Genomic DNA, 26,390 nt, shown 5'->3' with positions numbered 1-26,390 from the left:
CCCGACCTCCCCTTGATCCCCCGACCTCCCCTTGATCCCCCGACCTCCCCTTGATCCCCCGACCTCCCTTTCAGCCCCCGACCTCCTCTTGATCCCCCGACCACCCCTTGATCCCCCGACCACCCCTTGATGCCCCGACCTCCCCTTGATGCCCCGACCTCCCCTTGATGCCCCGACTTCCCCTTGATCCCCCGCCCTCCCCTTGATGCCCCGACGTCCCCTTGATGCCCCGACATCCCCTTGATGCCCCGACCTCCACTTGAAGCCCCGACCTCCCCTTGATGCCCCGACTTCCCCTTGATGCCCCGCCCTCCCCTTGATCCCCCGACCTCCCCTTGATCCCCCGACCTCCCCATGATCACCCGACCTCCCCTTGATCCCCCGACCTCCCCTTGATCCCCCGACCACCCCTTCAACCCCCGACCTCCCCTTGATCCCCCGACCTCCCCTTGATTCCCCGACCTCCTCTTGATCCCCCGACCACCCCTTGATCCCCCGACCACCCCTTGATGCCCCGCCCTCCCCTTAATCCCCCGACCACCCCTTGATCCCCCGACGACCCCTTGATCTCCCGCCCTCCCCTTGACCCCTCGACCACCCCTTGATACACCAAACTCCTCTTGATCACCCGACCACTCCTTGATCCCCCGACCACCCCTTGATCCCCCGACCTCCCTTTGATCCCCGAACTCCCCTTGACCCACGACCTCCCATTGAACCCCAATCACCCCTTGAAACGCCCGACCTCCCCTTGAATCCACCGACCGCCCGTTGATCCCCCGACATCTCCTTGATCCCCCGACCTCTCCTTGATCCCCCGACCGCCCCTTAATCCCCCGACCACCCCTTGATGCCCCCACCACCCCTTGATGCCCTGAATTCCCCTTGATGCCCCGGCCTCCCCTTGATGCCCCAACCTCCCCTTGATGCACCGACCTCCCCTTGATGCCCCGACCTCCCCTTGAACCCCCGACCACCCCTTGAACCCCGGAACTCCCCTTGATCCCCCGACCTCCCCTTGATTCCCCGACCTCCTCTTGATCCCCCGACCGCCCCTTGATCCCCCGACCACCCCTTGATGCCCCGACCTCCCCTTGATGCCCCGACCTCCCCTTGATGCCCCGACTTCCCCTTGATCCCCCGCCCACCCCTTGATGCCCCGACGTCCCCTTGATGCCCCGACATCCCCTTGATGCCCCGACCTCCACTTGAAGCCCCGACCTTCCCTTGATGCCCCGACTTCCCCTTGATGCCCCGCCCTCCCCTTGATCCCCCGACCTCCCCTTGATCCCCCGACCTCCCCATGATCACCCGACCTCCCCTTCATCCCCCGACTTCCTCTTGATCCCCAGACCTCCCCTTGATCCCCCGACCTCCCATTGATCCCCCGACCTCCCCTTGATCCCCCGACCACCCCTCGATACCCCGACCACCCCTTCATCCCGCGTCCACCCCTTCAAACCCCGACCTCCCGTTCATCCCCCAACCTCCCCTTGATACTCCGACCTCCCCTTGATCCCCCGACCTCCCCTTGATCCCCCGACCTCCCCTTGCTCCCCCAATCTCCCCTTCATTCCTCGACCTCCCCTTCAACACCGACCACCCCTTTATACCCCGACATCCCCTTCATCCCCCGACCTCCCCTTCATCCCCCGACCTCCCCTTGATCCGTTGACATCCACTTCTACCCCAACCACCCCTTGAAACCCCCGACCTTCCCTTGATGCCGCGACATTCGCTTGATCTGCCGACCTCCCCTTGATCCTCCGTTCTCCCCTTGATCCTTCCGACATCCCCTTGACAAACGACATCCCCTTGACCCCCGACCTCCACTTGACCCACGACCTCCCATTGAACCCCAATCACCACTTGAAACCCCCGACCTACCCTTGAATCCCCTGACCGCCCGTTGATCCCCCGACATCTCCTTGATCCCCCGACCTCTCCATGTTCCCCCGTCCACCCCTTGATCACCCGACCTTCCCTTGATCACCCGACCTTCCCTTGATCACCCGACCAACCCTTGATCCCCCGACATCCCCTTGATGCCTCGACCTCCCCTTGATGCCCCGACTTCCCCTTGATCCCCCGCCCTCCCCTTGATGCCCGGACCTCCCCTAGATGCCGCGACATCCCGTTGATGCCCCGACCTCCACTTGAAGCCCCGACGACCCCTTGATGCCCCGACTTCCCCTTGATGCCCCGCACTCCCCTTGATCCCCCGACCTCCCCTTGATCCCCCGAAATCCCCATGATCCCCCGACCTCCCCTTGATCCCCCGACCTCCCCTTGATCCCCCGACCACCCCTTCAACCCCCGACCTCCCCTTGATCCCCCGACCTCCCCTTGATCCCCCGACCTCCCCTTGATCCTCCGACCTCACCTTGATCGCCCGACCTCAACTTGATCGCCTGACCGCCCCTTGATCCCCCGAACTCCCCTTCATACCCCGACCTCAGCTTCAACCCCCGACCTCCCCTTCATCACCCGACCGCCCCTTCAACCTCCGACCTCCCCTTGAGCCCTTGACATACACTTCAACCCCGACCACCCCTTGAAACCCCCGACCTTCCCTTGATGCCCCGACATCCACTTGATCACCCGACCTCCCCTTGATCTCCCGACCTCCCCTTGACCCCCGCCCTCCCCTTGATGCCCGGACCTCCCCTTGATGCCCCGACCTCCCCTTGATCCCCCGACCTCCCTTTGATTCCCCGACCTCCCCTTCATCCCCCGACCACTCCTTCAACCCCCGACCTGCTCTTGATCCCCCGACCTCCCCTTGATCCCCCGACCTCCCCGTCATCCCACGACCTCCCCTTCATCCCCCGACCTCCCCTTGATCCTCCGACCTCACCTTGATCCCCCGACCTCAACTTGATCCCCCGAATTCCCCTTGATCCCCCGAACTCCCCTTCATACCCCGACCTCCCCTTCAACCCCCGACCTCCCATTCATCCCCCGACCGCCCCTTCAACCCCCGACCTCCCCTTGATCCCTTGACATCCACTTCAACCCCAACCACCCCTTGAAACCCCCGACCTTCCCTTGATGCCCCGACATCCACTTGATCTGCCGACCTCCCCTTGATCCTTCGTTCTCCCCTTGATCCTTCCGACATCCCCTTGACAAACGACTGCCCCTTGACCCCCGACCTCCCCTTGACCCACGACCTCCCATTGAATCCCAACCACCACTTGAAACCCCCGACCTACCCTAGAATCCCCTGACCGCCCGTTGATCCCCCGACATCTCCATGATCCCCCGACCTCTCCATGTTCCCCCGACCACCCCTTGATCACCCGACCTTCCCTTGATCACCCGACCTTCCCTTGATCACCCGACCAACCCTTGATCCCCCGACCTCCTCTTGATGCCCCGACCTCCCCTTGATGCCCCGACTTCCCCTTGATCCCACGCCCTCCCCTTGATGCCCCGACATCCCCTTGATGCCCCGACATCCCCTTGATCCCCCGACCACCCCTTGATCCCCAGACCACCCCTTGATCTCCCGACCTCCCCTTGATCCCCCGACCTCCCCTTGATACCCCAAACTCCTCTTGATCCCCCGACCTCTCCTTGATCCCCCGACCACCCCTTGATCCCCCGACCTCCCCTTGATCCCCCGACCTCCCCTTGACCCACGACCTCCCATTGAACCCCAATCACCCCTTGAAATGCCCGACCTCCCCTTGAATCCCCCGAATACCCCTTGATCCCCCGACCTCCCCTTGATCCCCCGACCTCCACTTCATCCCCCGACCTCCTCTTGATCTCCCGACCTCCCCTTGATCCCCCGACATCCCATTGATCCCCCGACCTCCCCTTGATCCCCCGACCTCCCCTTCGTTCCCCGACCTCCCCTTCAACACCGACCACCCCTTCATCCCCCGACATCCCCTTCATCCCCCGACCTCCCCTTCATCCCCCGACCTCCCCTTCATCCCCCGACCTCCCCTTGACCCCTTGACATCCACTTCAACCCCAACCACCCCTTGAAACCCCCGACCTTCCCTTGATGCCCCGACATCCGCTTGATCTGCCGACCTCCCCTTGATCCTCCGTTCTCCCCTTGATCCTTCCGACATCCCCTAGACAAACGACATCCCCTTGACCCCCGACCTCCACTTGACCCACGACCTCCCATTGAACCCCAATCACCACTTGAATCCCCCGACCTCCCCTTGAATCCCCTGACTGCCCCTTGATCCCCCGACATCTCCTTGATCCCCCGACCTCTCCATGTTCCCCCGACCACCCCTTGATCACCCGACCTCCCCTTGATCACCCGACATCCCCTTGATCACCCGACCAACTCTTGATGCCCTGACCTCCCCTTGATGCCCCGACCTCCCCTTGGTGCCCCGACTTCCCCTTGATCCCCCGCCCTCCCCTTGATGCCCCCACCACACCTTGATGCCCCGACCTCCCCTTGATGCCCCGACCTCCCCTTGATGCCCCGACCTCCCCTTGATGCCCCGACCTCCCCTTGATGCCCCGACCTCCCCTTGATGCCCCGACCTCCCCTTGAACCCCCGACCACCCCTTGAACCCCGGAACTCCCCTTGATCCCCCGACCTCCCCTTGATTCCCCGACCTCCTCTTGATCCCCCGACCGCCCCTTGATCCCCCGACCACCCCTTGATGCCCCGACCTCCCCTTGATGCCCCGACCTCCCCTTGATGCCCCGACTTCCCCTTGATCCCCCGCCCACCCCTTGATGCCCCGACGTCCCCTTGATGCCCCGACATCCCCTTGATGCCCCGACCTCCACTTGAAGCCCCGACCTTCCCTTGATGCCCCGACTTCCCCTTGATGCCCCGCCCTCCCCTTGATCCCCCGACCTCCCCTTGATCCCCCGACCTCCCCATGATCACCCGACCTCCCCTTCATCCCCCGACTTCCTCTTGATCCCCAGACCTCCCCTTGATCCCCCGACCTCCCATTGATCCCCCGACCTCCCCTTGATCCCCCGACCACCCCTCGATACCCCGACCACCCCTTCATCCCGCGTCCACCCCTTCAAACCCCGACCTCCCGTTCATCCCCCAACCTCCCCTTGATACTCCGACCTCCCCTTGATCCCCCGACCTCCCCTTGATCCCCCGACCTCCCCTTGCTCCCCCAATCTCCCCTTCATTCCTCGACCTCCCCTTCAACACCGACCACCCCTTTATACCCCGACATCCCCTTCATCCCCCGACCTCCCCTTCATCCCCCGACCTCCCCTTGATCCGTTGACATCCACTTCTACCCCAACCACCCCTTGAAACCCCCGACCTTCCCTTGATGCCGCGACATTCGCTTGATCTGCCGACCTCCCCTTGATCCTCCGTTCTCCCCTTGATCCTTCCGACATCCCCTTGACAAACGACATCCCCTTGACCCCCGACCTCCACTTGACCCACGACCTCCCATTGAACCCCAATCACCACTTGAAACCCCCGACCTACCCTTGAATCCCCTGACCGCCCGTTGATCCCCCGACATCTCCTTGATCCCCCGACCTCTCCATGTTCCCCCGTCCACCCCTTGATCACCCGACCTTCCCTTGATCACCCGACCTTCCCTTGATCACCCGACCAACCCTTGATCCCCCGACATCCCCTTGATGCCTCGACCTCCCCTTGATGCCCCGACTTCCCCTTGATCCCCCGCCCTCCCCTTGATGCCGGACCTCCCCTAGATGCCGCGACATCCCGTTGATGCCCCGACCTCCACTTGAAGCCCCGACGACCCCTTGATGCCCCGACTTCCCCTTGATGCCCCGCACTCCCCTTGATCCCCCGACCTCCCATTGATCCCCCGAAATCCCCATGATCCCCCGACCTCCCCTTGATCCCCCGACCTCCCCTTGATCCCCCGACCACCCCTTCAACCCCCGACCTCCCCTTGATCCCCCGACCTCCCCTTGATCCCCCGACCTCCCCTTGATCCTCCGACCTCACCTTGATCGCCCGACCTCAACTTGATCGCCTGACCGCCCCTTGATCCCCCGAACTCCCCTTCATACCCCGACCTCAGCTTCAACCCCCGACCTCCCCTTCATCACCCGACCGCCCCTTCAACCTCCGACCTCCCCTTGAGCCCTTGACATACACTTCAACCCCGACCACCCCTTGAAACCCCCGACCTTCCCTTGATGCCCCGACATCCACTTGATCACCCGACCTCCCCTTGATCTCCCGACCTCCCCTTGACCCCCGCCCTCCCCTTGATGCCCGGACCTCCCCTTGATGCCCCGACCTCCCCTTGATCCCCCGACCTCCCTTTGATTCCCCGACCTCCCCTTCATCCCCCGACCACTCCTTCAACCCCCGACCTGCTCTTGATCCCCCGACCTCCCCTTGATCCCCCGACCTCCCCGTCATCCCACGACCTCCCCTTCATCCCCCGACCTCCCCTTGATCCTCCGACCTCACCTTGATCCCCCGACCTCAACTTGATCCCCCGAATTCCCCTTGATCCCCCGAACTCCCCTTCATACCCCGACCTCCCCTTCAACCCCCGACCTCCCATTCATCCCCCGACCGCCCCTTCAACCCCCGACCTCCCCTTGATCCCTTGACATCCACTTCAACCCCAACCACCCCTTGAAACCCCCGACCTTCCCTTGATGCCCCGACATCCACTTGATCTGCCGACCTCCCCTTGATCCTTCGTTCTCCCCTTGATCCTTCCGACATCCCCTTGACAAACGACTGCCCCTTGACCCCCGACCTCCCCTTGACCCACGACCTCCCATTGAATCCCAATCACCACTTGAAACCCCCGACCTACCCTAGAATCCCCTGACCGCCCGTTGATCCCCCGACATCTCCATGATCCCCCGACCTCTCCATGTTCCCCCGACCACCCCTTGATCACCCGACCTTCCCTTGATCACCCGACCTTCCCTTGATCACCCGACCAACCCTTGATCCCCCGACCTCCTCTTGATGCCCCGACCTCCCCTTGATGCCCCGACTTCCCCTTGATCCCACGCCCTCCCCTTGATGCCCCGACATCCCCTTGATGCCCCGACATCCCCTTGATCCCCCGACCACCCCTTGATCCCCCGACCACCCCTTGATCTCCCGACCTCCCCTTGATCCCCCGACCTCCCCTTGATACCCCAAACTCCTCTTGATCCCCCGACCTCTCCTTGATCCCCCGACCACCCCTTGATCCCCCGACCTCCCCTTGATCCCCCGACCTCCCCTTGACCCACGACCTCCCATTGAACCCCAATCACCCCTTGAAATGCCCGACCTCCCCTTGAATCCCCCGAATACCCCTTGATCCCCCGACCTCCCCTTGATCCCCCGACCTCCACTTCATCCCCCGACCTCCTCTTGATCTCCCGACCTCCCCTTGATCCCCCGACATCCCATTGATCCCCCGACCTCCCCTTGATCCCCCGACCTCCCCTTCGTTCCCCGAACTCCCCTTCAACACCGACCACCCCTTCATCCCCCGACATCCCCTTCATCCCCCGACCTCCCCTTCATCCCCCGACCTCCCCTTCATCCCCCGACCTCCCCTTGACCCCTTGACATCCACTTCAACCCCAACCACCCCTTGAAACCCCCGACCTTCCCTTGATGCCCCGACATCCGCTTGATCTGCCGACCTCCCCTTGATCCTCCGTTCTCCCCTTGATCCTTCCGACATCCCCTAGACAAACGACATCCCCTTGACCCCCGACCTCCACTTGACCCACGACCTCCCATTGAACCCCAATCACCACTTGAATCCCCCGACCTCCCCTTGAATCCCCTGACTGCCCCTTGATCCCCCGACATCTCCTTGATCCCCCGACCTCTCCATGTTCCCCCGACCACCCCTTGATCACCCGACCTCCCCTTGATCACCCGACCTCCCCTTGATCACCCGACCAACTCTTGATGCCCTGACCTCCCCTTGATGCCCCGACCTCCCCTTGGTGCCCCGACTTCCCCTTGATCCCCCGCCCTCCCCTTGATGCCCCCACCACACCTTGATGCCCCGACCTCCCCTTGATGCCCCGACCTCCCCTTGATGCCCCGACCTCCCCTTGATGCCCCGACCTCCCCTTGATGCCCCGACCTCCCCTTGATGCCCCGACCTCCCCTTGATCCACCGACCTCCCCTTGATCCCCCGACCTCCCCTTGACCCCCCGACATCCCCTTGATCCCCCGACCACCCCTTGATCCCCCGACCGCCCCTTGATCCCCCGACCTCCCCTTGATCCCCCGACCTCCCCTTGATCCCCCGACCACCCCTTGATCCTCCGACCTCCCCTTCATCCCCCGACCTCCCCTTTCTCCCCCGACCTCCCCTTCATCCCCCGACCTCCCCTTCATCCCAGGACCTCCCCTGCATCCCCCGACCACCCCTTCATCCCCCGACCTCCCCTTCATCCCTTGACATCCACTTCAAACCCAACCACCCCTTGAAACCCCCAACCTTCCCTTGATGCCCCGACATCCGCTTGATCTGCCAACTTCCCCTTGATCCTTCGTTCTCCCCTTGATCCTTCCGACATCCCCTTGACAAACGACCTCCCCTTGACCCCCGACCTCCCCTTGACCCACGACCTCCCATTGAACCCCAATCACCCCCAGAAACCCCCGACCTCCCCTTGAATGCCCCGACAGCCCGTTGATCCCCCGACATCTCCTTGATCCCCCGACCTCTCGATGTTCCCCCGACCACCCCACGATCACCCAACCACCCCTTGGTCATCCGACCAATGGTTGATCCCCCGACCTCCCCTTGATCCCCCAACCGCCCCTTGATCTCCCGACCTCAGCTTGATCCCCCGACATCCCCTTGATCCCCCGACCCCCCTTGATCCCCCGACCTCCCCTTGATCCCCCGACCTCCCCTTGATCCCCCGACTTCCACTTGAACCCCCGATCTCCCCTTGAACCCCCGTCTATCCCTTGATCCCCCGACTTCCCTTTGATTTCCGAACTCCCCATGAGCCCCCGACTTCCCTTGGAACCCTCTAACTCACATTGAACCCCCAACCTAACCTTGATCCCCGACCTCCCCTTGATCCCCCGACCTCCCCTTGATCCCCCGACCTCCCCTTGATCCCCCGACCTCCCTTTCAGCCCCCGACCTCCTCTTGATCCCCCGACCACCCCTTGATCCCCCGACCACCCCTTGATGCCCCGACCTCCCCTTGATGCCCCGACCTCCCCTTGATGCCCCGACTTCCCCTTGATCCCCCGCCCTCCCCTTGATGCCCCGACGTCCCCTTGATGCCCCGACATCCCCTTGATGCCCCGACCTCCACTTGAAGCCCCGACCTCCCCTTGATGCCCCGACTTCCCCTTGATGCCCCGCCCTCCCCTTGATCCCCCGACCTCCCCTTGATCCCCCGACCTCCCCATGATCACCCGACCTCCCCTTGATCCCCCGACCTCCCCTTGATCCCCCGACCACCCCTTCAACCCCCGACCTCCCCTTGATCCCCCGACCTCCCCTTGATTCCCCGACCTCCTCTTGATCCCCCGACCACCCCTTGATCCCCCGACCACCCCTTGATGCCCCGCCCTCCCCTTAATCCCCCGACCACCCCTTGATCCCCCGACGACCCCTTGATCTCCCGCCCTCCCCTTGACCCCTCGACCACCCCTTGATACACCAAACTCCTCTTGATCACCCGACCACTCCTTGATCCCCCGACCACCCCTTGATCCCCCGACCTCCCTTTGATCCCCGAACTCCCCTTGACCCACGACCTCCCATTGAACCCCAATCACCCCTTGAAACGCCCGACCTCCCCTTGAATCCACCGACCGCCCGTTGATCCCCCGACATCTCCTTGATCCCCCGACCTCTCCTTGATCCCCCGACCGCCCCTTAATCCCCCGACCACCCCTTGATGCCCCCACCACCCCTTGATGCCCTGAATTCCCCTTGATGCCCCGGCCTCCCCTTGATGCCCCAACCTCCCCTTGATGCACCGACCTCCCCTTGATGCCCCGACCTCCCCTTGAACCCCCGACCACCCCTTGAACCCCGGAACTCCCCTTGATCCCCCGACCTCCCCTTGATTCCCCGACCTCCTCTTGATCCCCCGACCGCCCCTTGATCCCCCGACCACCCCTTGATGCCCCGACCTCCCCTTGATGCCCCGACCTCCCCTTGATGCCCCGACTTCCCCTTGATCCCCCGCCCACCCCTTGATGCCCCGACGTCCCCTTGATGCCCCGACATTCCCTTGATGCCCCGACCTCCACTTGAAGCCCCGACCTTCCCTTGATGCCCCGACTTCCCCTTGATGCCCCGCCCTCCCCTTGATCCCCCGACCTCCCCTTGATCCCCCGACCTCCCCATGATCACCCGACCTCCCCTTCATCCCCCGACTTCCTCTTGATCCCCAGACCTCCCCTTGATCCCCCGACCTCCCATTGATCCCCCGACCTCCCCTTGATCCCCCGACCACCCCTCGATACCCCGACCACCCCTTCATCCCGCGTCCACCCCTTCAAACCCCGACCTCCCGTTCATCCCCCAACCTCCCCTTGATACTCCGACCTCCCCTTGATCCCCCGACCTCCCCTTGATCCCCCGACCTCCCCTTGCTCCCCCAATCTCCCCTTCATTCCTCGACCTCCCCTTCAACACCGACCACCCCTTTATACCCCGACATCCCCTTCATCCCCCGACCTCCCCTTCATCCCCCGACCTCCCCTTGATCCGTTGACATCCACTTCTACCCCAACCACCCCTTGAAACCCCCGACCTTCCCTTGATGCCGCGACATTCGCTTGATCTGCCGACCTCCCCTTGATCCTCCGTTCTCCCCTTGATCCTTCCGACATCCCCTTGACAAACGACATCCCCTTGACCCCCGACCTCCACTTGACCCACGACCTCCCATTGAACCCCAATCACCACTTGAAACCCCCGACCTACCCTTGAATCCCCTGACCGCCCGTTGATCCCCCGACATCTCCTTGATCCCCCGACCTCTCCATGTTCCCCCGTCCACCCCTTGATCACCCGACCTTCCCTTGATCACCCGACCTTCCCTTGATCACCCGACCAACCCTTGATCCCCCGACATCCCCTTGATGCCTCGACCTCCCCTTGATGCCCCGACTTCCCCTTGATCCCCCGCCCTCCCCTTGATGCCCGGACCTCCCCTAGATGCCGCGACATCCCGTTGATGCCCCGACCTCCACTTGAAGCCCCGACGACCCCTTGATGCCCCGACTTCCCCTTGATGCCCCGCACTCCCCTTGATCCCCCGACCTCCCCTTGATCCCCCGAAATCCCCATGATCCCCCGACCTCCCCTTGATCCCCCGACCTCCCCTTGATCCCCCGACCACCCCTTCAACCCCCGACCTCCCCTTGATCCCCCGACCTCCCCTTGATCCCCCGACCTCCCCTTGATCCTCCGACCTCACCTTGATCGCCCGACCTCAACTTGATCGCCTGACCGCCCCTTGATCCCCCGAACTCCCCTTCATACCCCGACCTCAGCTTCAACCCCCGACCTCCCCTTCATCACCCGACCGCCCCTTCAACCTCCGACCTCCCCTTGAGCCCTTGACATACACTTCAACCCCGACCACCCCTTGAAACCCCCGACCTTCCCTTGATGCCCCGACATCCACTTGATCACCCGACCTCCCCTTGATCTCCCGACCTCCGCTTGACCCCCGCCCTCCCCTTGATGCCCGGACCTCCCCTTGATGCCCCGACCTCCCCTTGATCCCCCGACCTCCCTTTGATTCCCCGACCTCCCCTTCATCCCCCGACCACTCCTTCAACCCCCGACCTGCTCTTGATCCCCCGACCTCCCCTTGATCCCCCGACCTCCCCGTCATCCCACGACCTCCCCTTCATCCCCCGACCTCCCCTTGATCCTCCGACCTCACCTTGATCCCCCGACCTCAACTTGATCCCCCGAATTCCCCTTGATCCCCCGAACTCCCCTTCATACCCCGACCTCCCCTTCAACCCCCGACCTCCCATTCATCCCCCGACCGCCCCTTCAACCCCCGACCTCCCCTTGATCCCTTGACATCCACTTCAACCCCAACCACCCCTTGAAACCCCCGACCTTCCCTTGATGCCCCGACATCCACTTGATCTGCCGACCTCCCCTTGATCCTTCGTTCTCCCCTTGATCCTTCCGACATCCCCTTGACAAACGACTGCCCCTTGACCCCCGACCTCCCCTTGACCCACGACCTCCCATTGAATCCCAATCACCACTTGAAACCCCCGACCTACCCTAGAATCCCCTGACCGCCCGTTGATCCCCCGACATCTCCATGATCCCCCGACCTCTCCATGTTCCCCCGACCACCCCTTGATCACCCGACCTTCCCTTGATCACCCGACCTTCCCTTGATCACCCGACCAACCCTTGATCCCCCGACCTCCTCTTGATGCCCCGACCTCCCCTTGATGCCCCGACATCCCCTTGATCCCCCGACCACCCCTTGATCCCCCGACCACCCCTTGATCTCCCGACCTCCCCTTGATCCCCCGACCTCCCCTTGATACCCCAAACTCCTCTTGATCCCCCGACCTCTCCTTGATCCCCCGACCACCCCTTGATCCCCCGACCTCCCCTTGATCCCCCGACCTCCCCTTGACCCACGACCTCCCATTGAACCCCAATCACCCCTTGAAATGCCCGACCTCCCCTTGAATCCCCCGAATACCCCTTGATCCCCCGACCTCCCCTTGATCCCCCGACCTCCACTTCATCCCCCGACCTCCTCTTGATCTCCCGACCTCCCCTTGATCCCCCGACATCCCATTGATCCCCCGACCTCCCCTTGATCCCCCGACCTCCCCTTCGTTCCCCGAACTCCCCTTCAACACCGACCACCCCTTCATCCCCCGACATCCCCTTCATCCCCCGACCTCCCCTTCATCCCCCGACCTCCCCTTCATCCCCCGACCTCCCCTTGACCCCTTGACATCCACTTCAACCCCAACCACCCCTTGAAACCCCCGACCTTCCCTTGATGCCCCGACATCCGCTTGATCTGCCGACCTCCCCTTGATCCTCCGTTCTCCCCTTGATCCTTCCGACATCCCCTAGACAAACGACATCCCCTTGACCCCCGACCTCCACTTGACCCACGACCTCCCATTGAACCCCAATCACCACTTGAATCCCCCGACCTCCCCTTGAATCCCCTGACTGCCCCTTGATCCCCCGACATCTCCTTGATCCCCCGACCTCTCCATGTTCCCCCGACCACCCCTTGATCACCCGACCTCCCCTTCATCACCCGACCACCCCTTGATCACCCGACCAACTCTTGATGCCCTGACCTCCCCTTGATGCCCCGACCTCCCCTTGGTGCCCCGACTTCCCCTTGATCCCCCGCCCTCCCCTTGATGCCCCCACCACACCTTGATGCCCCCACCACACCTTGATGCCCCGACCTCCCCTTGATGCCCCGACCTCCCCTTGATGCCCCGACCTCCCCTTGATGCCCCGACCTCCCCTTGATGCCCCGACCTCCCCTTGATCCCCCGACCTCCCCTTGATCCCCCGAACTCCCCTTGATCCCCCGACATCCCCTTGATCCCCCGACCACCCCTTGATCCCCCGACCTCCCCTTGATCCCCCGACCTCCCCTTGATCCCCCGACCTCCCCTTGATCCCCCGACCACCCCTTGATCCTCCGACCTCCCCTTCATCCCCCGACCTCCCCTTTCTCCCCCGACCTCCCCTTCATCCCCCGACCTCCCCTTCATCCCACGACCACCCCTGCATCCCCCGACCACCCCTTCATCCCCCGACCTCCCCTTCATCCCTTGACATCCACTTCAAACCCAACCACCCCTTGAAACCCCCAAGCTTCCCTTGATGCCCCGACATCCGCTTGATCTGCCAACTTCCCCTTGATCCTCCGTTCTCCCCTTGATCCTTCCGACATCCCCTTGACAAACGACCTCCCCTTGACCCCCGACCTCCCCTTGACCCACGACCTCCCATTGAACCCCAATCACCCCCAGAAACCCCCGACCTCCCCTTGAATGCCCCGACAGCCCGTTGATCCCCCGACATCTCCTTGATCCCCCGACCTCTCGATGTTCCCCCGACCACCCCACGATCACCCAACCACCCCTTGGTCATCCGACCAATGGTTGATCCCCCGACCTCCCCTTGATCCCCCAACCGCCCCTTGATCTCCCGACCTCAGCTTGATCCCCCGACATCCCCTTGATCCCCCGACCTCCCTTGATCCCCCGACCTCCCCTTGATCCCCCGACCTCCCCTTGATCCCCCGACTTCCACTTGAACCCCCGATCTCCCCTTGAACCCCCGTCTATCCCTTGATCCCCCGACTTCCCTTTGATTTCCGAACTCCCCATGAGCCCCCGACTTCCCTTGGAACCCTCTAACTCACATTGAACCCCCAACCTAACCTTGATCCCCGACCTCCCCTTGATCCCCCGACCTCCCCTTGATCCCCCGACCTCCCCTTGATCCCCCGACCTCCCTTTCATCCCCCGACCTCCTCTTGATCCCCCGACCACCCCTTGATCCCCCGACCACCCCTTGATGCCACGACCTCCCCTTGATGCCCCGACCTCCCCTTGATGCCCCGACCTCCCCTTGATGCCCCGACTTCCCCTTGATCCCCCGCCCTCCCCTTGATGCCCCGACGTCCCCTTGATGCCCCGACATCCCCTTGATGCCCCGACCTCCACTTGAAGCCCCGACCTCCCCTTGATGCCCCGACTTCCCCTTGATGCCCCGCCCTCCCCTTGATCCCCCGACCTCCCCTTGATCCCCCGACCTCCCCATGATCACCCGACCTCCCCTTGATCCCCCGACCTCCCCTTGATCCCCCGACCTCCCCTTGATCCCCCGACCACCCCTTCAACCCCCGACCTCCCCTTGATCCCCCGACCACCCCTTGATCACCCGACCAACTCTTGATGCCCTGACCACCCCTTGATGCCCCGACCTCCCCTTGGTGCCCCGACTTCCCCTTGATCCCCCACCCTCCCCTTGATGCCCCCACCACCCCTTGATGCCCCGACCTCCCCTTGATGCCCCGGCCTCCCCTTGATGCCCCAACCTCCCCTTGATGCACCGACCTCCCCTTGATCCCCCGACCTCCCCTTGAACCCCCGACCACCCCTTGAACCACGGAACTCCCCTTGATCCCCCGACCTCCCCTTGATTCCCCGACCTCCTCTTGATCCCCCGACCACCCCTTGATCCCCCGACCACCCCTTGATGCCCCGCCCTCCCCTTAATCCCCCGACCACCCCTTGATCCCCCGACGACCCCTTGATCTCCCGCCCTCCCCTTGACCCCTCGACCACCCCTTGATACACCAAACTCCTCTTGATCACCCGACCACTCCTTGATTCCCCGACCACCCCTTGATCCCCCGACCTCCCTTTGATCCCCGAACTACCCTTGACCCACGACCTCCCATTGAACACCAATCACCCCTTGAAACGCCCGACCTCCCCTTGAATCCACCGACCGCCCGTTGATCCCCCGACATCTCCTTGATCCCCCGACCTCTCCTTGATCCCCCGACCTCCCCATAATCCCCCGACCACCCCTTGATGCCCCCACCACCCCTTGATGCCCTGAATTCCCCTTGATGCCCCGGCCTCCCCTTGATGCCCCAACCTCCCCTTGATGCACCGACCTCCCCTTGATGCCCCGACCTCCCCTTGAACCCCCGACCACCCCTTGAACCCCGGAACTCCCTTTGATCCCCCGACCTCCCCTTGATTCCCCGACCTCCTCTTGATCCCCCGACCACCCCTTGATCCCCCGACCACCCCTTGATGCCCCGACCTCCCCTTGATGCCCCGACCTCCCCTTGATGCCCCGACTTCCCCTTGATCCCCCGCCCACCCCTTGATGCCCCGACGTCCCCTTGATGCCCCGACATCCCCTTGATGCCCCGACCTCCACTTGAAGCCCCGACCTCCCCTTGATGCCCCGACTTCCCCTTGATGCCCCGCCCTCCCCTTGATCCCCCGACCTCCCCTTGATCCCCCGACCTCCCCATGATCACCCGACCTCCCCTTCATCCCCCGACTTCCTCTTGATCCCCAGACCTCCCCTTGATCCCCCGACCTCCCATTGATCCCCCGACCTCCCCTTGATCCCCCGACCTCCCCTCGATACCCCGACCTCCCCTTCATCCCGCGTCCACCCTTCAAACCCCGACCTCCCGTTCATCCCCCAACCTCCCCTTGATACTCCGACCTCCCCTTGATCCCCCGACCTCCCCTTGATCCCCCGACCTCCCCTTGCTCCCCCAATCTCCCCTTCATTCCTCGACCTCCCCTTCAACACCGACCACCCCTTTATCCCCCGACATCCCCTTCATCCCCCGACCTCCCCTTCATCCCCCGACCTCCCCTTGATCCGTTGACATCCACTTCTACCCCAACAACCCCTTGAAACCCCCGACCTTCCCTTGATGCCGCGACATTCGCTTGATCTGCCGACCTCCCCTTGATCCTCCGTTCTCCCCTTGATCCTTCCGACATCCCCTTGACAAACGACATCCCCTTGACCCCCGACCTCCACTTGACCCACGACCTCCCATTGAACCCCAATCACCACTTGAATCCCCCGATCTCCCCTTGAATCCCCTGACTGCCCGTTGATCCCCCGACATCTCCTTGATCCCCCGACCTCTCCATGTTTCCCCGACCACCCCTTGATCACCCGACCTCCCCTTCATCACCCGACCTCCGCTTGATCACCCGACCAACTCTTGATGCCCTGACCACCCCTTGATGCCCCGACCTCCCCTTGGTGCCCCGACTTCCCCTTGATCCCCCGCCCTCCCCTTGATGCCCCCACCACCCCTTGATGCCCCGACCACCCCTTGATGCCCCGGCCTCCCCTTGATGCCCCAACCTCCCCTTGATGCCCCGACCTCCCCTTGATGCCCCGACCTCCCCTTGAACCCCCGACCACCCCTTGAACCCCGGAACTCCCCTTGATCCCCCGACCTCCCCTTGATTCCCCGACCTCCTCTTGATCCCCCGACCACCCCTTGATCCCCCTACCACCCCTTGATGCCCCGCCCTCCCCTTAATCCCCCGACCACCCCTTGATCCCCCGACGACCCCTTGATCTCCCGCCCTCCCCTTGACCCCTCGACCACCCCTTGATACACCAAACTCCTCTTGATCACCCGACCACTCCTTGATCCCCCGACCACCCCTTGATCCCCCGACCCCCATTGATCCCCCGAACTCCCCTTGACCCACGACCTCCCATTGAACCCCAATCACGCCTTGAAACGCCCGACCTCCCCTTGAATCCACCGACCGCCCGTTGATCCCCCGACATCTCCTTGATCCCCCGACCTCTCCTTGATCCCCCGACCTCCCCGTAATCCCCCGACCACCCCTTGATCCCCCGACTTCCCCTTGATCCCCCGACCTCCCCTTCATCCCCCGACCTCCTCTTGATCCCCAGACCTCCCATTGATCCCCCGAACTCCCATTGATCCCCCGACCTCCCCTTGATCCCCCGACCTCCCCTCGATACCCCGACCTCCACTTGACCCACGACCACCCATTGAACCCCAATCACCACTTGAATCCCCCGATCTCCCCTTGAATCCCCTGACTGCCCGTTGATCCCCCGACATCTCCTTGATCCCCCGACCTCTCCATGTTCCCCCGACCACCACTTGATCACCCGACCTCCCCTTGATCACCCGACCTCCCCTTGATCACCCGACCAACTCTTGATGCCCTGACCACCCCTTGATGCCTTGACCTCCCCTTGGTGCCCCGACTTCCCCTTGATCCCCCGCCCTCCCCTTGATGCCCCCACCACCCCTTGATGCCCCGACCTCCCCTTGATGCCCCGGCCTCCCCTTGATGCCCCAACCTCCCCTTGATGCACCGACCTCCCCTTGATGCCCCGACCTCCCCTTGAACCCCCGACCACCCCTTGAACCCCGGAACTCCCCTTGATCCCCCGACCTCCCCTTGATTCCCCGACCTCCTCTTGATCCCCCGACCACCCCTTGATCCCCCGACCACCCCTTGATGCCCCGCCCTCCCCTTAATCCCCCGACCACCCCTTGATCCCCCGACGACCCCTTGATCTCCCGCCCACCCCTTGACCCCTCGACCACCCCTTGATACACCAAACTCCTCTTGATCACCCGACCACTCCTTGATCCCCCGACCACCCCTTGATCCCCCGACCTCCCTTTGATCCCCCGAACTCCCCTTGACCCACGACCTCCCATTGAACCCCAATCACCACTTGAAACGCCCGACCTCCCCTTGAAACCACCGACCGCCCGTTGATCCCCCGACATCTCCTTGATCCCCCGACCTCTCCTTGATCCCCCGACCTCCCCTTGATGCCCCGACCTCCCCTTGGTGCCCCGACTTCCCCTTGATCCCCCGCCCTCCCCTTGATGCCCCCACCACCCCTTGATGCCCCGACCTCCCCTTGATGCCCCGGCCTCCCCTTGATGCCTCAACCTCCCCTTGATGCACCGACCTCCCCTTGATGCCCCGACCTCCCCTTGAACCCCCGACCACCCCTTGAACCCCGGAACTCCCCTTGATCCCCCGACCTCCCCTTGATTCCCCGACCTCCTCTTGATCCCCCGACCTCCCCTTGATCCCCCGACCTCCCCTTGATCCCCCGAACTCCCCTTGATCCCCCGACATCCCCTTGATACCCCGACCTCCCCTTGATCCCCCGACCTCCCCTTGATCCCCCGACCTCCCCTTGATCCCCCGAATTCCCCTTGAACCCCCGAACTCCCCTTGATCCCCCGAACTCCCCTTGATCCCCCGACCACCCCTTGATCCCCCGACCTCCCCTTGATCCCCCGACCTCCCCTTGAACCCCCGACCTCCCCTTGATCCCCCGAATTCCCCTTGAACCCCCGAACTCCCCTTGATCCCCCGACCTCCCTTGATGCCCCGACCTCCCCTTGATCCCCCGACCTCCACTTGATCCCCCGACATCCCCTTGATCTCTCGACCTCCCCTTGATCCCCCAACCTCCCCTTGATCCCCCGAACACCCCTTGATCCCCCGACCTCCCCTTGATCCCCCGACCTCCCCTTGATCCCCCGACCTCCCCTTCATCCCCCAACCGCCCCTTGATCTCCTGACCTCCCCTTGATCCCCCGACATCCCCTTGATCCCCCGACCCCCCTTGATCCCCCGACCTCCCCTTGATCCCCCGACCACCCCTTGATCCCCCGACTTCCACTTGAACCCCCGATCTCCCCTTGAACCCCCGTCTATCCCTTGATCACCCGACTTCCCTTTGATCCTCCGAACTCCCCATGAGCACCCGACTTCCCTTGGAACCCTCTAACTCACCTTGAACCCGCAACCTACACTTGATCCCCGACCTCCCCTTGATCCCCCGACCTCCCCTTGATCCCCCGACCTCCTCTTGATCCCCCGACCACCCCTTGAGCCGCCGACCTCCCCTTGATGCCCCATCCTCCCCTTGATGCCCCGACATCCCCTTGATGCCCCAACATCCCCTTGATGCCCCGACATCCCCTTGATCCCCCGACTTCCACTTGCACCCCCTATCTCCCCTTGAACACCCGTCTATCCCTTGATCCCCCCACTTCCCTTTGTTCCTCCGAACTCCCCATGAGCCCCCGACTTCCGTTGGAAACCCCTAACTCACCTAGAACCCCCAACCTACCCTTGATCCCCGACCTCCCCTTGATCCCCCGACCTCCCCTTGATCCCCCGACCTCCCCTTGATCACCCGACCTCCCCTTCATCCCCCGACCTCCTCTTGATCCCCCGACCACCCCTTGATCCCCCGACCTCCCCTTCATCCCCCGACCACCCCTTGATCCCCCGACCTACCCTTAATCCCCCGTCCGCCCCTTGAAACCCCGACCTCCCCTTGATCCCCCGACCTCCCCTTGATCCCCCGAACTCCCCTTGATCCTCCGTCCTCACCTTGATCCCCCGACCTCACCTTGATCCCCCGACCTCCCCTTGATCCCCCGAAGACCCCTTCATTACCCGACCTCCCCTTCAACCCCCGACCTCCCCTTCATCCCCCGACCGCCCCTTCAACCGCCGACCTCCCCTTGATCCCTTGACATCCACTTCAACCCCAACCACCCCTTGAAGCCCCCGACCTTCCCTTGATGCCCCGACATCCACTTGATCTGCCGACCTCGCCTTGATCCTTCGTTCTCCCATTTATCCTTCCGACAACCCCTTGACAAATGACCGTCCCTTGACCCCCGACCTCCCCTTGACCCACGACATCCCATTGAACCCCAATCACCACTTGAAACCCCCGACCTCCCCTTGAATCCCCTGACCGCCCGTTGATCCCCCGACATCTCCTTGATCCCCCGACCTCTCCATGTTCCCCCAACCACCCCTTGATCACCCGACCTCCCCTTCATCACCCGACCAACCCTTGATCCCCCGACCTCCCCTTGATGCCCCGAACTCCCCTTGATGCCCCGACCTCCCCTTGATGCCCCGACCTCCCCTTGATGCCCCGACATCCCCTTGATGCCCCGACCTCCCCTTGATGCCCCGACCTCCCCTTGATGCCCCGACATCCCCTTGATGCCCCGACCTCCCCTTGATCCCCCGACCTCCCATTGATCCCCCGACCACCCATTGATCCCCCGACCTCCCATTGATCCCCCGACCTCCCCTTGATCTCCCGACCTCCCCTTGATCCCCCGACCTCCCCTTGAACCCCCGAACTCCCCTTGATCCCCCGACCTCCCCTTGATCCCCCGACCACCCCTTGACCCCCGGTCACCCCTTGACCCACGACCTCCCATTGAACCCCAATCACCCCTTGAAACGCCCGACCTCCCCTTGAATCCCCCGCCCGCCCGTTGATCCCCCGACATCTCCTTGATCCCCCGACCTCTCGATGTTCCCCCGACCACCCCATGATCACCCGATCTCCCCTTGATCACTCAACCACCCCTTGATCATCCGACCAACCGTTGATCCCCCGACCTTCCCTTGATCCCCCAACTACCCATTGATCCCCCGACCTCGCCTTGATGCCCCGTCCACCCCTTGATGCCCCGACATTCCCTTGATGCCCCGACCACCCCTTGATGCCCCAACCACCCCTTGATGCCCCGACCTCCCCTTGATGCCCCGACCACCCCATGATGCCCCGACCTCCCCTTGTTGCCCCGACCTCCCCTTGTTGCCCCGACCTCCCCTTGTTGCCCCGACCTCCCCTTGATCCCCCGACCTCCCCTTGATCCCCCGACCTCCCCTTGATGCCCCGACATCCCCTTGATCTCTCGACCTCCCCTTGATCCCCCAACCTCCCCTTGATCCCCCGAACACCCCTTGATCCCCCGAACTCCCCTTGATCCCCCGAACTCCCCTTGATCCCCCGACCTACCCTTGATCCCCCGAACTCCCCTTGATCCCCCGACATCCCCTTGATCCCCCGACCACCCCTTGATCCCCCGACCACCCCTTGATCCCCCGACCTCCCCTTGATCCCCCGACCTCCCCTTGATCCCCCGACATCCCCTTGATCCCCCGACCTCCCCTTGATCCTCCGGCCTCACCTTAATCCCCCGACCTCCCCTTTCTCCCCCGACCTCCCCTTCATCCCCCGACCTCCCCTTCATCCCCCGACCTCCCCTTGATCCCTTGACATCCACTTCAACCCAAACCACCCCTAGAAACCCCCGACCTTCCCTTGATGCCCCGACATCCGCTTGATCTGCCGACCTCGCCTTGATCCTTCGTTCTCCCCTTTATCCTTCCGACAACCACTTGACAAATGACCACCCCTTGACCCCCGACCTCCCCTTGACCCACGACATCCCATTGAACCCCAATCACCACTTGAAACCCCCGACCTCCCCTTGAATCCCCTGACCGCCCGTTGATCCCCCGACATCTCCTTGATCCCCCGACCTCTCCATGTTCCCCCGACCACCCCTTGATCACCCGACCTCCCCTTCATCACCCGACCAACCCTTGATCCCCCGACCTCCCCTTGATGCCTTGACCTCCCCTTGATGCCCCGACCTCCCCTTGATCCCCCGACCTCCCCTTGATCCCCCGACCTCCCCTTGATCCCCCGACCTCCCCTTGACCCCCCGACCCCCCCTTGATCCCCCGAATTCCCCTTGATCCCCCGAACTCCCCTTGATCCCCCGAACTCCCCTTGATCCCCCGACCACCCCATGATCCCCCGACCTGCCCTTGATCCCCCGACCTCCACTTGATGCCCCAACCTCCCCTTGATGCCCCGACCTCCCTTGATGCCCCGACCTCCCCTTGATCCCCCGACCTCCCCTTGATCCCCCAACCGCCCCTTGATCTCCTGACCTCCCCTTGATCCCCCGACATCCCCTTGATCCACCGACCCCCCTTGATCCCCCGACCCCCCTTGATCCCCCGACCTCCCCTTGATCCCCCGACCACCCCTTGATCCCCCGACTTCCACTTGAACCCCCGATCTCCCCTTGAACCCCCGTCTATCCCTTGATCACCCGACTTCCCTTTGATCCTCCGAACTCCCCATGAGCACCCGACTTCCCTTGGAACCCTCTAACTCACCTTGAACCCGCAACCTACACTTGATCCCCGACCTCCCCTTGATCCCCCGACCTCCCCTTGATCCCCCGACCTCCTCTTGATCCCCCGACCACCCCTTGAGCAGCCGACCTCCCCTTGATGCCCCAACCTCCCCTTGATGCCCCGACATCCCCTTGATGCCCCGACATCCCCTTGATGCCCCGACATCCCCTTGATCCCCCGACTTCCACTTGCACCCCCTATCTCCCCTTGAACACCCGTCTATCCCTTGATCCCCCCACTTCCCTTTGTTCCTCCGAACTCCCCATGAGCCCCCGACTTCCGTTGGAAACCCCTAACTCACCTAGAACCCCCAACCTACCCTTGATCCCCGACCTCCCCTTCATCCCCCGACCTCCCCTTCATCCCCCGACCTCCCCTTGATCCCTTGACATCCACTTCAACCCAAACCACCCCTAGAAACCCCCGACCTTCCCTTGATGCCCCGACATCCGCTTGATCTGCCGACCTCGCCTTGATCCTTCGTTCTCCCCTTTATCCTTCCGACAACCACTTGACAAATGACCACCCCTTGACCCCCGACCTCCCCTTGACCCACGACATCCCATTGAACCCCAATCACCACTTGAAACCCCCGACCTCCCCTTGAATCCCCTGACCGCCCGTTGATCCCCCGACATCTCCTTGATCCCCCGACCTCCCCTTGATCCCCCGAATTCCCCTTGAACCCCCGAATTCCCCTTGATCCCCCGAACTCCCCTTGATCCCCCGACCACCCCTTGATCCCCCGACCTCCCCTTGATCCCCCGACCTCCCCTTGAACCCCCGACCTCCCCTTGATCCCCCGAATTCCCCTTGAACCCCCGAACTCCCCTTGATCCCCCGACCTCCCTTGATGCCCCGACCTCCCCTTGATCCCCCGACCTCCACTTGATCCCCCGACATCCCCTTGATCTCTCGACCTCCCCTTGATCCCCCAACCTCCCCTTGATCCCCCGAACACCCCTTGATCCCCCGACCTCCCCTTGATCCCCCGACCTCCCCTTGATCCCCCGACCTCCCCTTCATCCCCCAACCGCCCCTTGATCTCCTGACCTCCCCTTGATCGCCCGACATCCCCTTGATCCCCCGACCCCCCTTGATCCCCCGACCTCCCCTTGATCCCCCGACCACCCCTTGATCCCCCGACTTCCACTTGAACCCCCGATCTCCCCTTGAACCCCCGTCTATCCCTTGATCACCCGACTTCCCTTTGATCCTCCGAACTCCCCATGAGCACCCGACTTCCCTTGGAACCCTCTAACTCACCTTGAACCCGCAACCTACACTTGATCCCCGACCTCCCCTTGATCCCCCGACCTCCCCTTGATCCCCCGACCTCCTCTTGATCCCCCGACCACCCCTTGAGCAGCCGACCTCCCCTTGATGCCCCAACCTCCCCTTGATGCCCCGACATCCCCTTGATGCCCCGACATCCCCTTGATGCCCCGACATCCCCTTGATCCCCCGACTTCCACTTGCACCCCCTATCTCCCCTTGAACACCCGTCTATCCCTTGATCCCCCCACTTCCCTTTGTTCCTCCGAACTCCCCATGAGCCCCCGACTTCCGTTGGAAACCCCTAACTCACCTAGAACCCCCAACCTACCCTTGATCCCCGACCTCCCCTTGATCCCCCGACCTCCCCTTGATCCCCCGACATCCCCTTGATCACCCGACCTCCCCTTCATCCCCCGACCTCCTCTTGATCCCCCGACCACCCCTTGATCCCCCGACCTCCCCTTCATCCCCCGACCACCCCTTGATCCCCCGACCTACCCTTAATCCCCCGTCCGCCCCTTGAAACCCCGACCTCCCCTTGATCCCCCGACCTCCCCTTGATCCCCCGAACTCCCCTTGATCCTCCGTCCTCACATTGATCCCCCGACCTCACCTTGATCCCCCGACCTCCCCTTGATCCCCCGAAGACCCCTTCATTACCCGACCTCCCCTTCAACCCCCGACCTCCCCTTCATCCCCCGACCGCCCCTTCAACCGCCGACCTCCCCTTGATCCCTTGACATCCACTTCAACCCCAACCACCCCTTGAAGCCCCCGACCTTCCCTTGATGCCCCGACATCCACTTGATCTGCCGACCTCGCCTTGATCCTTCGTTCTCCCATTTATCCTTCCGACAACCCCTTGACAAATGACCGTCCCTTGACCCCCGACCTCCCCTTGACCCACGACATCCCATTGAACCCCAATCACCACTTGAAACCCCCGACCTCCCCTTGAATCCCCTGACCGCCCGTTGATCCCCCGACATCTCCTTGATCCCCCGACCTCTCCATGTTCCCCCAACCACCCCTTGATCACCCGACCTCCCCTTCATCACCCGACCAACCCTTGATCCCCCGACCTCCCCTTGATGCCCCGAACTCCCCTTGATGCCCCGACCTCCCCTTGATGCCCCGACCTCCCCTTGATGCCCCGACATCCCCTTGATGCCCCGACCTCCCCTTGATGCCCCGACCTCCCCTTGATGCCCCGACATCCCCTTGATGCCCCGACCTCCCCTTGATCCCCCGACCTCCCATTGATCCCCCGACCACCCATTGATCCCCCGACCTCCCATTGATCCCCCGACCTCCCCTTGATCTCCCGACCTCCCCTTGATCCCCCGACCTCCCCTTGAACCCCCGAACTCCCCTTGATCCCCCGACCTCCCCTTGATCCCCCGACCACCCCTTGACCCCCGGTCACCCCTTGACCCACGACCTCCCATTGAACCCCAATCACCCCTTGAAACGCCCGACCTCCCCTTGAATCCCCCGCCCGCCCGTTGATCCCCCGACATCTCCTTGATCCCCCGACCTCTCGATGTTCCCCCGACCACCCCATGATCACCCGATCTCCCCTTGATCACTCAACCACCCCTTGATCATCCGACCAACCGTTGATCCCCCGACCTTCCCTTGATCCCCCAACTACCCATTGATCCCCCGACCTCGCCTTGATGCCCCGTCCACCCCTTGATGCCCCGACATTCCCTTGATGCCCCGACCACCCCTTGATGCCCCAACCACCCCTTGATGCCCCGACCTCCCCTTGATGCCCCGACCACCCCATGATGCCCCGACCTCCCCTTGTTGCCCCGACCTCCCCTTGTTGCCCCGACCTCCCCTTGTTGCCCCGACCTCCCCTTGATCCCCCGACCTCCCCTTGATCCCCCGACCTCCCCTTGATGCCCCGACATCCCCTTGATCTCTCGACCTCCCCTTGATCCCCCAACCTCCCCTTGATCCCCCGAACACCCCTTGATCCCCCGAACTCCCCTTGATCCCCCGAACTCCCCTTGATCCCCCGACCTACCCTTGATCCCCCGAACTCCCCTTGATCCCCCGACATCCCCTTGATCCCCCGACCACCCCTTGATCCCCCGACCACCCCTTGATCCCCCGACCTCCCCTTGATCCCCCGACCTCCCCTTGATCCCCCGACATCCCCTTGATCCCCCGACCTCCCCTTGATCCTCCGGCCTCACCTTAATCCCCCGACCTCCCCTTTCTCCCCCGACCTCCCCTTCATCCCCCGACCTCCCCTTCATCCCCCGACCTCCCCTTGATCCCTTGACATCCACTTCAACCCAAACCACCCCTAGAAACCCCCGACCTTCCCTTGATGCCCCGACATCCGCTTGATCTGCCGACCTCGCCTTGATCCTTCGTTCTCCCCTTTATCCTTCCGACAACCACTTGACAAATGACCACCCCTTGACCCCCGACCTCCCCTTGACCCACGACATCCCATTGAACCCCAATCACCACTTGAAACCCCCGACCTCCCCTTGAATCCCCTGACCGCCCGTTGATCCCCCGACATCTCCTTG

General features: G+C 63.4%; 1 protein-coding gene across 1 annotated transcript; it reads right to left on the bottom strand.

Annotated features, from left to right (window-relative positions):
• Positions 1-515: 515 nt before the first annotated feature.
• LOC144676885 (uncharacterized) lies at positions 516-22,530 on the bottom strand (the record flags this gene model as incomplete). Its single annotated transcript, XM_078537203.1, has 7 exons — positions 516-581; positions 4,463-4,583; positions 15,083-15,150; positions 15,661-15,751; positions 18,783-18,866; positions 19,067-19,122; positions 22,402-22,530. Coding segments are annotated over 7 exons (615 nt in total), but the record flags the coding sequence as incomplete, so codon positions are not given.
• Between the last annotated feature and the right edge of the window lie 3,860 nt (positions 22,531-26,390).

This window comes from Cetorhinus maximus, unplaced genomic scaffold (genome assembly GCF_964194155.1).
Source record: "Cetorhinus maximus unplaced genomic scaffold, sCetMax3.hap1.1 HAP1_SCAFFOLD_2047, whole genome shotgun sequence".
Lineage (NCBI taxonomy): Eukaryota > Metazoa > Chordata > Chondrichthyes > Lamniformes > Cetorhinidae > Cetorhinus > Cetorhinus maximus.
This window is presented reverse-complemented; position numbering and strand designations above follow the sequence as displayed.